The sequence below is a fragment of the Quercus robur genome, chromosome 2, assembly GCF_932294415.1.
Source record: "Quercus robur chromosome 2, dhQueRobu3.1, whole genome shotgun sequence".
Lineage (NCBI taxonomy): Eukaryota > Viridiplantae > Streptophyta > Magnoliopsida > Fagales > Fagaceae > Quercus > Quercus robur.
The window spans coordinates 93,636,653-93,650,636 of NC_065535.1; the positions used below are offsets into that span (position 1 = coordinate 93,636,653).

General features: G+C 30.1%; 1 protein-coding gene across 1 annotated transcript in view; it reads right to left on the reverse strand.

Moving 5' to 3' along the window:
* Positions 1 to 493: 493 nt before the first annotated feature.
* The window catches only part of LOC126715911 (receptor-like protein 6), a 37,899-nt gene continuing 24,408 nt past the window's right edge, over positions 494 to 13,984 (reverse strand). Inside the window, exon 3 of the mRNA XM_050416760.1 lies at positions 494 to 540. Coding sequence (XP_050272717.1) covers positions 510 to 540 — 31 coding nt within the window. The 3' untranslated portion in view covers positions 494 to 509. The remainder of the gene's footprint in view (positions 541 to 13,984) is intronic.

The window sequence follows — 13,984 nt, forward strand, 5'->3', positions numbered from 1 at the left end:
TCACCATTACTATTTACATAAAATGCCTTAATGCAACCCGAGCACAAAATATACCCAAAAGTTGAAAAGTGAAAAAAAAAAAAAAAAAAAAAAAAAATGAGAGAGAAATTAAAGTACGTATTTACATCTTCGGAAGACTCTTCTCCAAATTGATTAAATCAATTTCTATGTCTCCTCCCAAGTTGCTTCATTCCAAATGACTTCGTTAACCAATCAGGGTTCCTTGCAGTCACAACATGCTAAATAATCACTCCAACAATTGTACCAAATCTATACCCAATTGCAACTATTTTCCAACCAAATTCAAATGGAGAATTTGAATCTTCACTATTCTCTGAGATTGAGGCTGGAGGCAGCAAAGTATCAAAATTATCACAATTATTTGTCAATGGGCTCCCACACAATCCTGAATATCCCTTGAATGAATTGTTTGAAAAGTATTAAATTATTGCCCACTTGATATGTGTCCTGTGAGATTATTATAAGAGACATTGAAATATTGTAAGAAATTAAGTTGTATTAGCTGTTGTGGGATCTCCCCTGAGAGTCTATTTAAAGAAAGGTCCAATGATTCCAACCCTCAAGATTTCCCAATGAAAATAGGATAGTACTACTAAGGAAGTTATTGGAAACATTGAACAAATGAAGCACCTTTAAATCACCAATTGATTCTGGGATCTCTCCTTCAAACCTATTGCTTGACATATCAATACCTCTAAAGAGCTCTTGGACCCTCTGATATACCATATTCATGCCTTTGTTTGTAATTTCCATTGAGTAATTGTAATCATAAGACAAATGATAATTCCAACTACCTTTTGGTTAAGTAAAATTTGTCTTCACATGAATATAAGTTAAAGGGCTTTCATTCTCAAAATTCTTGTACTTCCAATTCTGAAATATTTCTAGTGGCAATTTTCCTGAAAAACTATTATTAGAGAGATCAAGGACTCGCAAGTTGGGAAACTTACACTCAGCATTAGGAATGACTATTGGGCCATTGAATTTGTTCGACCTTACACAGAGAACCATTAAATTTGGAAAATTTCCAAACCAATAGGGAAAATAATCATTGAATTGGTTGACACCAAGATCAATAGCCTCTAGCATCATTAAATTGGCAAATGATGTTGGTAACCGGTTTTGGAATTTGTTTTCACTAAAATTTATCAACCGCAATTGGGTTCCTTTTGCCCAAGTTTGTGGAATGCTTCCCTCAAGCTTTTTCTTTAGTAGATTAAGCACTAATAAAGAATCACCAAACTTGTTCAAACATTGGGGAAGTGAACCACTTAAGCTGTGATTAGACAAATCAAGCATCTGAATAGAAGTTATGTTGCAAATCCATTGTAAAATTTTTCCACTTAATATATTGTTTGGAAATATTATAGCGCAAAGTGGTGGAATAGGAAGTGACCCTTCTAGCTGTTTAGAGCTAAGGTCTAGACGATGCATTAAATCATTTTACCTTAAAATGTTCAATTTTCTAAACATGATAACATTTTGGGACGAATGGAGTACCATTTACTTATACACAACATAACAATCACTTATTATGGATAGCAGTTAAAGACTTGACATTTACTTCAATGTAATTTAAGATTCAAAATGGTGTGAAACTATTATGGACATAACACTGTTCATAAGGTACACATTGCACCATTTATTAACCAAGTATATTTATTGATAAACATTAATTTTTTTTAGGAAAGATAGACATTTAAGAGTAATGCTATAATCACAAACTATTTTACAATATTTTTACAAACTATTGTTGTCACCAACTTCTTACTGGTTCTCATCTAAGTTCACCACTAACATTATTTTTCACTTATCAATAATCACTCACCACATCAACAATTTATAAATTTTTATGTAAAAAAGTTTGTATCTCTAGGATTTTCTAATATTTAATAACTAAATTAGAAATAGTTTATTGTAAGTTATATTAATGAATGCTAAAACTAGCAAGAATATTTAATGCTAGACTATTAATTGCTCATATTTATTAATGTAAGAAAATTTAATTATAGCAAATCATTTTTTTAAGCAAACATGTATATTGCAAGACATTTAAAAACAAAACTATGAAAAATTAATTACCATGTATATTTAATTAAGGGTTATGCTAACGAGTGCCCTTAGGGGACTGGTTAAGAATTCATTTTAGGAAAGTTTTGACATCATTTTTATAGGAAATGAAAAAAAAAAACTATCAAAACATTAATTGTTTTTCTTTCTTTTTCCATAAAAATTTTCTTTAAATGGATTCTTAACCAGTGCCCTAAGAGCACTCATTAGCATTTTCCTTTAATGAAAAAACACAATTTACGCCTGCTAACTTTGCCCAAATTAAAACTGTTTTGATTTTTTAACTTTGAATTTGATCATTTTAGTATGGTAATTTTGCCCAAAAAATATTTTAGTCCTTTAAATTTGAAGGTGGTCATTTTAGTCGGGTAACTTTACCCAGAAATACTCAAAACAATCAGTTTAGAAGATTAAATAATTTTTGGGTAAAGTTACTAGACTAAAATGATTAACTTCAAACTTAAAGGACTAAAATTATTTTTGAGAAAAGTTATTGGACTAAAATGACCAACTTCAAAATTAAATGACTGAAATAATTTTTGGACAAAACTAACATGTATAAATTGCATTTTTGCCTATATTTTAATGTGAGTACATTTTATACGCAAGTATATTTAATGCTATAAAATTAACAATACACATTTATTAATGTAAGACAAAGTAATTAGTGCAAATATTAAACAAGCTTATTTATTGCAAAAAATTTAGTTCATTGATTTATTGTAAAGAAATTTAATATCTAAAATGAGTGATACTATAACTACAAACTATTTTACAACATTTTTTACAAATTGTTGACGTGACCAACTTTTTATTAGTTTTTATTTAGGCCCACTGTTAATATCACTATATCATTTACCAATAACCACTCATCACGTCAGCAATTTGTAAAAAATCAATAAAAAAATTTGTATCTCTAGCATTACTCATCTAAAATATAGAAAAATTAATTTTCAGATACATTTAATGACCAAAGACATTTAATAGCCATGTATATTTAATATATTAAATATTTCAAACACATTTATTGAGACTTTTGTTAATGTATGCCAAAAATGGAAGGTGGGAAAATTGCACCATCCAGCTTTGAGGTTTACTAAAATTACGTTATCCGTCCCTATATTTTTAATTATACAAAGGCCTCCCTTGTTTTTTAAAATAAACTATAATCACATTTCTTGCAACTTAAAATTGTTAAATCCACTAAAGAATATCATCAAAAACCATATGGCACACTTTTTTCCTGCTTTAAAGTATTTTGATATGACATGGAGCTACCCACAAAACTGCAAAAAAGCATTCCCATAATTTATCAAGTTGCACAATTTTCTTTCTAATTGTATGTTGACAAACAAAAACTAATGAAAGGCAGAGAGCAAAGGTAGTTTGGAGGAAATTTCCAAAATAATAAATGTATCCTTTCATCATTGCAAATTATCAATAAAACAATGATGACTATGCCACCATTTTGTAAATTATTTTTGACCGTCAGAAGAAAATAAAGTAAAACTAAAAATAAGAAGTGGAAAAACATTGCTCACTTTTGAGATCAGTAGACCCATAGTTGTCATTATCGTGTGTAAAAAGTTATGTTTCGTGCAATTCAGACATATAATAAGTGCTCATAAATCGTACAATACAGTGTGCGTATCGTATGAATCGTATTGTATCATGTAAAATCATACGTATCGTACGATACATAGACCAATGCTTTAAAATAAGATTTTTTGTTAATATTTGTATTTTTATTTGAATCTAACAACTTGTTAGAATTGTTTTTAACACAAAATTATTAGTTTACTTAATTTAGCCTACTAAAATAACATATTCAAAAGTTTTTTTTCTTCTCTCTCCTACAATTGGACTACATGGTACACACTTACCATTCAGTTTAATATTTACAAATTTGTTTTATATACTTTGAATAAAATATTAATTGGCAATATGAAATTTTTTATTTTTATCATTATTTTTATAAGTCCAAGAAACTAGAATGCTAAAAAAAATTATTAAAATAAAAAGAACAAGAAGAGTTAGTAATATTAATGACGAATGACGATGAAGAAAATTTTGATTAGGAAATAAGTTTGCAAAATTATAAACATGATGATAACATTGACTTAGATGAGGTTGATTAGACAATTTGACAAATATGATGAAAATAAATAATTATTTTTAGGTCATTTGTAATATATTATCACTTTTTTTATATAAAATATATATTATCACTTTTGAATTTAAGTAATTTGAATGTGTATGTTATAAATACATGCTAGTTTGATTTTTTTAGTTAGTTTGTTAAATATTATTATATAACTGATAAAAAAAATTAGTCATTAATTGAATATATTCAAAATTTATAATAAATATATCCTTTATATATGTATATTTATAATTTTTTATAAATTTTATTAAGTGTTTGTGTATCTTATGATACACGATATAATATGATATACGATATGAAAAAATTAAAAATCGATTTACGATAAGATTCACATTTTGATAACTATGAGTAGACCCATGTTGATGCCCTATGTAAACAAAGAACTCATTAACACAAAGCTTTTCTTGTTGTATATTGAGGATTCCACCTTCCATCGTTTTTTATTTTTCAAATCAAAAATCAAGAAGCATTTAATTAGGGGTTGTTGATATTGCCTCAACAAGTTTAATTATCTCTAGAACAAAAACCATAATTCAATTAAACTAAAATTAGATTGCCGTCCCCTATATTTCTAATTTTAGAAAAACCCCTATCTTTAAAAATAAACAACAATCACATTTCTTGCAACTTAATACCGTTAAATCAATTAAAGGAATTTTAAATATAATTTAGAAAATTGTTTGTATTTATGCATTTATCCTCCTTTACAAATGAAAATCTCATTTTCTAATCCATATGGTTTAAAAACAAAAGGAAAGTTTTTTTAATCAAAATTCAATAACAAACCAAAATATGAAAATGTATCAATATTGCAAAATTCAATATATCCCATCAAATAAGTATATGATTTCCCATGAAAAAAAAAACATTATTCTTAGGAATATCATTAAAAACTTTATGGTGCATTATTTTTTCCTGTTTAGTGAGTTTAAGCCTGATTAGAAGCTACCCACAAAATTGCAAGAAGCATTCATATATTTCATTGAGTTAAGAATTTTATTTCTAACTATATGTTTACAAAAGCTAATGATGGGTAGAGGCCGAAGATAGTTTGGAGGAAATTGCATGAATCATATCATTTGACAATGAAGGGTAAAAGCGAAAATATACAATATATATATATTAGATTTAATGATTTTACATAATAGGGAGGTGAGTGCACAAATTCTTTTTGAAAAGCTATGGAGGTTTGGGTACAATTTGAAAGAAGGGAGAGGTCAGTATAATTTCAGTAAACCTTTGGAGAGGTCAGTGCAATTTCCTTAATGTAAAGTTAAGGTGCATTCATTACGTCTACCAACCATTTAATGTTTGAACATGCTTTGTAAATGTACAACTGACAATCTCTAGTTATAAATAAGAAGTGCAATACATTTCAAGTATAACCAAATATCTTTTTTGAGCACTAGAAAAATGAATCAAATGATAAAAACCCAACTTTATTGTTTTGTGTTTATCCTTCTCTTAGCCTTTGGCCAAAGTACTTCTTTGAAGTTCATATATGACATAGTAAAATATGTACGAATTGTCAACCATCTCAACAACAAGCCCCTTATCTATCATTGTAAATCTGCAGATAACGATTTAGGCCTTAGAACTCTTCAACCCAATAGACAGTGGGGATTCCATTTTCACCCTGCAAATTTTGAGACCACAGATTTCTACTGCTATTTTTTTAATGGAAACCTCCGTGCTGCTTTTGATGTGTATGTAGAAGATAGTAAGCTTGAAGCCAATTGTGGTGGGACTATTGCATTTGGACGGCACGAAAGGATGGATTCTACTTATATAACATGGGTACGGGACAAAATGTGAAGATGCATAATTGGAACACATAAATATTAAGGTGGTGAAATGTTTACATATCAAAATAAATAAAAATTGATGATTTTATGAGGAAAAATTATATGGATTATGTGACCTAACTGAATGGTAGTGTCATTGACATCAATATTGGCTTAGTTTTTTCCTTTCTTTTTATTAAATAAAAGCTTTTCTTTTTGTAAACACCCCATTTTGTAACCTCTGTTTAATTTCACATAAGGGTAAAACAATCATTTTGCAATGCACCAGAAAATCTTAATTTTGATGGTTCACAAAAGGGTAAAACAATCATTTTACAAAGTATCAGAAAATCTTAATTTTGAAGGTTCAATCTATTAATGCATTCTATAAAATAAATCTTGAATGAGAATTAAGAGGTTTCAAGTGTTTTAAGTAACTATGTGTATGTTATTCTCAAAAAAAAAAAAAAAAAAAAAAAAAAAAAAAAAAAAAAAAAAGTAACTATGTGCATGTTAAGGTTTTTGTTCCAGAGATAATTATAATTTGCCTCCCCACGTTTCTAGCTTCCTTACTTTTTATAGTGGTGTTAGAACTAGTTCAAGACCAACCAAATGAAGGCGAAAGCAAAAGAGGCCACTGGGTATTAGGCTAGTCCATTATTAAGCAAAATTCCGTCTTAAAAGGAGTCATTGTCGCTATTTTACCTAAGAGTCATTAACATGGCTGACCTAAATGCCTTAAACCATTTTCATAAGATGAAAGATCCTCGTCAAAACTTGTTGGAGCAATCAGCAGCCCCTAATTAAATGCTACTTGATTTTTTATTTGAGAGAGAAAAGAAGGTGTAGGGTGAAATCCTCATTATACAACATGAAAAGTTTTGAGTTAATGAGTTCTTTGTTAACACAGGGCATCAACATGGTTCTCAAAAGTGAGCAATGTTTTTCCACTTCTTCTTTTTTTCTTAGTTTTACTTTACTTTCCTCTAAAGGTAAAAAAATAATTGACAAAATGGTGGGAAAGTCATCAATTTTTTATTGATAATTTGCAATGATGAAAGGATACATTTTTTCGGAAATTTCCTCCAAACTACCTTCGTCCTTTGCCTTTCATTAGTTTTTGTAAACATACAATTAGAAAGAAAATTGTGCAATTTGGTAAATTATGTGAATGCTTTTTGCTATTTTGTGCTTAGCTCCATGTCATACTTAAATTATTTAAACAAGGAAAAAAAAGTGTGCCATATGGTTTTTGACGATATTCTTTAATGGTTTTAACAATTTTTTTTTTTTTTTGAGCAAAAGATTTAAGAATGCTAAGTTGCAAGAAATGTGGTTGTTGTTTATTTTAAAAAAGCTAAGAAGGTCTTTGATCAATTGGAATTATAGGGAAAGACAATGTAATTTTAGTAAACCTCAAGGGTGGAGACACTGGAGAGTGCAATTTTCCCACCTTCCATTTTTGGCATTCATTAACAAAAGTTGCAATAAATGTGTTTGAAATATTTATTATATTAAATATAAATGGTTATTAAATGTCTTTGCTCATTAAATGTATCTGAAAATTAATTTTTCTACATTTTAGATATTATAAATTTCTTTGCAATAAATCAATGAACAAAAACTTAGGTAGTACAAATTGGTGACACGTCATCAATTTGTAAGATAAATATGAAGTTAAACTTACATGCAGTACTGCTCTTAAAAAAAATCTCTATTGGTCCATCTGTGTTTTACTAACACAAGTCACACAACATTTGGATATCTGGGCATATTCCAAAAAATAATTAATTTGTGGTACACGACTAATAAATAGTAAAATTTGTAATATTTGTATTACTACTTAAAAAAAAAAAAAAAAAAAAAAAAAAAAAAAAAAAAACTATTGATTTATCTGTGAGCATTTGGATAGTCGTGCATAACCCAAAAAAGAAAAAATACATTTGCTCTTATACTTAAATATATTCGTTGTAGCTTAAATATTACCAAAAATCTTATAACTTAATTGATACTTTTTCATGCACTAAATATTTAGAAATTTAGAGAGAAAAATGTTCAAGCTGTAGCAGCATATTATAACTCTCTCAAAAATAAAATAAAATTAAATAAATAGGTTAACTTAAACGTGGTCAATGTACATAAGAAACATTAATGAAAACGCATCAGCAGAGTCATCTTCCAAGAATGACAGAAGTCAATGATCAATTACGGTGCATTTGACTGTAATTTTTTACTAAAAACTTTTTTTTTGGATGGGCACTAAAAACTTATTTGTTTATTAGTTAAATAGGGATTTTGATTGTGGGAGTCCATCATGTAGCCATGAAAATGATAAAATGGGCCCTAGAGCCTTGATTTCTTGAGAAGAAAAGGCACGGGCTTCTAGCCCAATTTGCACAGTCGGAGAGATATGGGCCATGCCTATCGGGTGATATCGGTAATGGATTGATCAGCGTGGCATATATATATATATATATATATATTTATATTTATATCACAACAAATTTTGTGACAACAAGTTTCATGACACTTGTGATTTCAAGAAAAAAAAAGGCACTTAGATGATAGGTTTATTGGACTTGAAAGACATGCCCTAATTTTAAAAATCTCAAGTTTCATCTACCATACTATCGGTCTATAGAATTTTTGAGATATCTCATAGACAAGAAGTTGAATAATTTAACTAAAAGCTAAGACACCACTTCCTTATATTAAAAAAAAAAAGTAAACATAATTATTTATTTATTTATTTTTGTCAAAATACACCAACAAAAATACAAGAAAGGAATAAAAAAGGAAAGCAAAACACTAGTCACAATATTTACATTAGTAGCAAGCCTTGATTTTTCAGCCAAAACTGCTTGTGTGCCCTGAACAAAAGCGAAGAACATGGAGAGAAGGGAAAGTACAGTTAACATGAATACACACATAATGGGGTATGCAATACTGGTAAATTTAGTAAAAAATGCAGCCAAGAAGTGGATAAACATTGAGAGGACTGAGAAACCAAAAGCCATCGAATCATATATCATAGAGGTTCTAAAATCTTCTTTTTTGCTTAAAATTACCACTCCCTCTGAGTCATATCCACCAGGCACTTGGATGGCTGCTGAGAAGGTCACGGTTGCGATGATTGTGGCTACCAGTAAGTTGATGTTGGCAATATTCTGAACATCTAGGCGTGAGTACACAGCTTCTTCTGCTGTTTGTTTCACTACTTGTGTTCTATCAAGTTCAAGGCCTGCATTTCTCAAGACCTCTGCAGGTTCTGAAATTGTCTGTCTATCAACCATTTGTTCCAAACTCAGAAGAAAGTCGTCCCTATTCAACTTTGATATGATTATATCCTGCAAGATTTTAGAGAAAACTGTCACTAAGACATCATGCATTATTTGCACGAAAGAAGATTTGAAATTGAAGATTCTAATCTATATATAGATACCTTATCCTAATTCAATGACTTCATTCATAAAATGAAATACGAATGCATGTATTTTTTTTTTTTTTTTTTTTACATTGTTTTATATATCTTTATGTTTTTGGACCTGTCTTGCATATATCTTACTGCAAACCTAAACATGTTGGAACATAATTTTCCTTTTGCTCTCCTAAAAAGAAATGATTGCGCACCTAATTCTGCACGCTATAATCATACATTTATTACATTCATTCAACAACAATATGCAAATATTAACACATGTTGCATTACATGCTTGTAATCACGCTTTTTTTTTCTTTTTTTTTTTATTACAATGTATATATTACATTAGAAACACAACAATATGGCTACACAATGTGATAGTTAACAAGAATAATGTCAACAAATTAGTTTCTCCTCTGATCTTCACTGCAATTCAAACTATGGACCAAAGGGATAGTCATCACTAATTTATTAACTGGTAATGGAACATACTAACTAATGTTCTTTATATTAGTTACTTTGTTAATAAATTGCGTTCTTCTTTAACAAACTCCATTTTCAAATTCATTATGATCTTGGAAAAATTACTAAAATGTCAACAAAAGTTATTACTACACTTATCAGTTTATTCACTATGAAAGGTATTGGGGAATGCAGCTATTACTGTACTCTTCATATCAAAATCAAGAGGCTTACCTTTTCATATGACATAAGTCGTTTATCTGATCGAACAGTGTCAATGGTAGTCATCCCTGCTGTGTTTATAGCCATCCGGTTGACTTTCCTATCATCTGCCAGCATCATTAATAGTGCATAATGCCCTTTGATGGCAGCCAAATGAAAAGCAGTGTTTCCTTCATTATCATGCTCATTTATCAGATCCCGAAAAGCCAATTCCTGTAGGAAAAGCTTTACCGCATTTCTCCTTCCACTTTCCACTGCAAGAGATGAAGAGCAGTCCTATCTCTGCTGTCTAACAATTCACAAGTATCTGGACATTCTAAAATGATCACTCTCAATACATCAATATGCTCTTCTTTTGCTGCAATATGAATAGCACACTTTCCTTCTCTGTCCTTCACGTAGGCAGTGGAGTTATTGTTTTCCAAAAATAGTTTGACAACTTGTCCACTGCCCATGTATGCAGCGTAATGAAGAGGAATCCATCCAAAGTCATCTGCTTCCAGAATTGCAGATGGACAAATTTTTGTTTCTAACAACTCACCCACAAACACTACAAAAACAGAGAGAATTGTATTGTTAATACTTAGCTAGGTTCGGCATCTATATTTTTGGGATATCATCACTTGAAAATAGAGTCTTACATTGAGAAAAAAAAAATGTTTAGATAAGGGTTTCAAGAAATGACACCCCAAAGTAGGCTCTACTCCTTTATAAAAATGATCATCTCCATTTTAAATAAATTCAATTTCATGGCTCAAATTAAATTTTATAATTTTACTCAATCAAAAATTTAAAAATTCCATGGTTGGATCTAAATTCTTATTCTTCTTAACATGTACACTACTATTTGGTCCATTAACTCATATGTTATATATAATTTAAAAATATTAAAATTTGAAATTTAAACAAGTTATTGGTGAAATAGTTATTGATCTCTGATCATTTTGAAATTTTACAATCATGAATGGTATAAGAAGAAAATATAATTCAATGGTGGATTTTTCAAAATACACATATAATAAAAATATATATATTGAGTGACATAACATATACACACACGCACGAACTCTCTTTTTTTTTTTTTTTTTTTTTTTTTTCTTTTTTTTTTTTTTTTTTTTTTTTTTGTGTGTGTATGCGGCTAGAGAATTAATTAAAGTGAAATTTTCTTATGTTGCCATGTACTAGTGTTAGTTGCAAGATAGAGTTTTTGGAGTATTTGAGTTTTGGGTTTCTTGAGAGTTTTTGTGCCACTGTTACAATAATTTTATTTTCCTAGTAAAAATTTCTTATCACCGGCATCCAAGATGTAGGGAAATTGTCTAATCACGTAAATTATTGTATTTCTTGAGTGAAAACTTATTGATTTATTTTCATTTATTATAATTAATTTTAATCCTATAGGAACTATTGCACAACAAGTGGGAACTAAGAAAAAATGTCTGAGAAGCGAGATGCATGTATTTACCTACTTCTGTCATCCGTTCATATACTTTCTGGGTGAGAGGAAGCTTGAAAGCAGCACGAAGGAAGTTATTAATGTAGAAGAGCGTATAATTGCGCTCCACAGCCTTTTTCTTAATGGATATAAACTGCTTGCCTACAAGAGATAAATTATTAAGCAGTAACAAAGGTTGGTGAAAATGATATAATTAATCAAGAATGTTGTAAGATCTAAAATTTGAACTTACAACTTAATTAAGAATCATATAACTAAAGAATTTCATGATAATTTCTCTTTATTATCAAAAAGTCAAGAGATTAATTGATTTTTTTGTGTAGTCGGGGATTAGTATTAAACCTCATATATATATATATATATATATATATCTATCGTGATAGTTAGGATTTGATGATCAATACAAGATGCTACACTTGGAAAAGCTCTTGAATAATTCCCATTTTTCTAGTGATCAATGGAAGATTTCATGCTTTGCAAATTTACTCTGATATTATGATAAATTGTCGATTATGATTATGACTTCCAAAATATAAGCAATTAGAAAATGATAAATTTAATCATTGTGCTTGTAGTCTAACAACTATTTCTGCTTCTGTATAGAGTTGAAGATACTTACTACTTTGTGCACGAATAACTGCAGCATGCAAGGCATTCATATTGTTCCTTCCTCCATAGGAGCAATCTAGAACAACTTTTAGTATACAACGAGCTATGTTGTAAAATCCTCGATCCACAGCCAGGAATAGAGGGGATTCCCCATCATTATTTGTAAACAAAGTCAACCCTGGGTCTTCCCTAATTAGTAACTCCACAATCTCACAATGATCATTTTTTATTGCCTCCTATAGTGCTGTATTCCTCTCATGATTCTCCATCCTTAGTAGCTCCATGTTCACTTCAACATCTTGATGTTTTGCACGAGCTACTAGAAACTGTGTCATTTCAATATGACCTAAGCTTGCTGCAATATGTAATGCAGTGTTGCCTTTCGAATTTGTCATATACAAGAGTGATGGTTTTGAATTCAAGACTTTTTCCATGATGTGCAAGTCCACCTTTCTAGATTTTGCTGCCACATGAAGAATAGAGCCCCCCCTCGCTGTCAACTGCCCAAGAATATTCGAATCGATACTCCCAATGCCACTTCCAGAAATTGTAGCATTGAACAGTTTAGTATCCATTGCTATGATTTTCTTTCTTCTTGAATCTGATCAAACAATTTCCAAAAGACCATTAAGCATTATAAATTTCACACACACACACAGAGGAAAAATAATAACTATAACAATATGGCAAAGTATTATATAATGAATTATTTATACACAAAAATATTACTATATGTAGGAAGTACAAGATGCAACCTTGGGACAAGCCGATGGATCACTAGATTCAAACCCTTTTTTTCTAAAAATATTTTTGAATTACAACAAGGCCGAACTCTCAACAACATGGCACAGTGACTGTATAGAAGGAGAAGAATGAGTGAGAACAATAAGCCGAGATAGGGAAACTAAGAAAAGCATACGCATGAACATGATGCAAAGAAAGGAAGACCCTATGACAATTCTTTATAACTATGTTTAGCCCTGCTCAGGCTTTCATTGCCATGCAAGAGAATGGTGTTTTATGAAGGCATGAAGCCACAGTCAACATTGATAGGCCAAAAACGAATTGACCCCTTGTGATAAATTAACCAATTAATTTAGCCAAGTGAATTAATTAAGTTAATTAATATGCAAATGCATGGTAGCACAAACAAATCACCAATAAACTAAGTATGCAGTGGAAAATAAATTTGACACGGTGATTTGTTTACAAATGGGGAAAACCAACATGACAAAAACTCTACTCGATGATTTTCAGATCACCACTCCCAAAATTCCACTATTATCATAACAAACGATTACAAGTAAAGGAATCCTAGTACATTATACAACCTACAGTTGAACCCTTACCCCAATACCCAATTGGACCTGTTCTGTAGTGACAATTTCTCCTTTTGATGCACGGCTCCCAATACATGACTAACCAATTGTGCGGATCCTAGAACGCGACTTCAATTACCAACTAGAGAAAGTTGTTGGCTACAAAATTCTTCAGTTCATCCCAACGATGAAAATTAAGAAGATGCTTAATCATAAAACCCTACGGTGCACAAACACAACAACTTTTTCACAAGAATGATGAACTAGGGCAAATTCTGTCTCTGGTCACAATTTGCTTGAACAAACTTTGCTCAACACTTGTGTAACTTGTGTCACATTTGACGGCCCTTAAAATAATCATTTTATATGTTTAGGGTTGTGAGAAAAGAAGGCCCAAACACATAATCATGGATTAGAGTCAAAACAAAACTGAAATTCTATTTTTCATAAACCTCG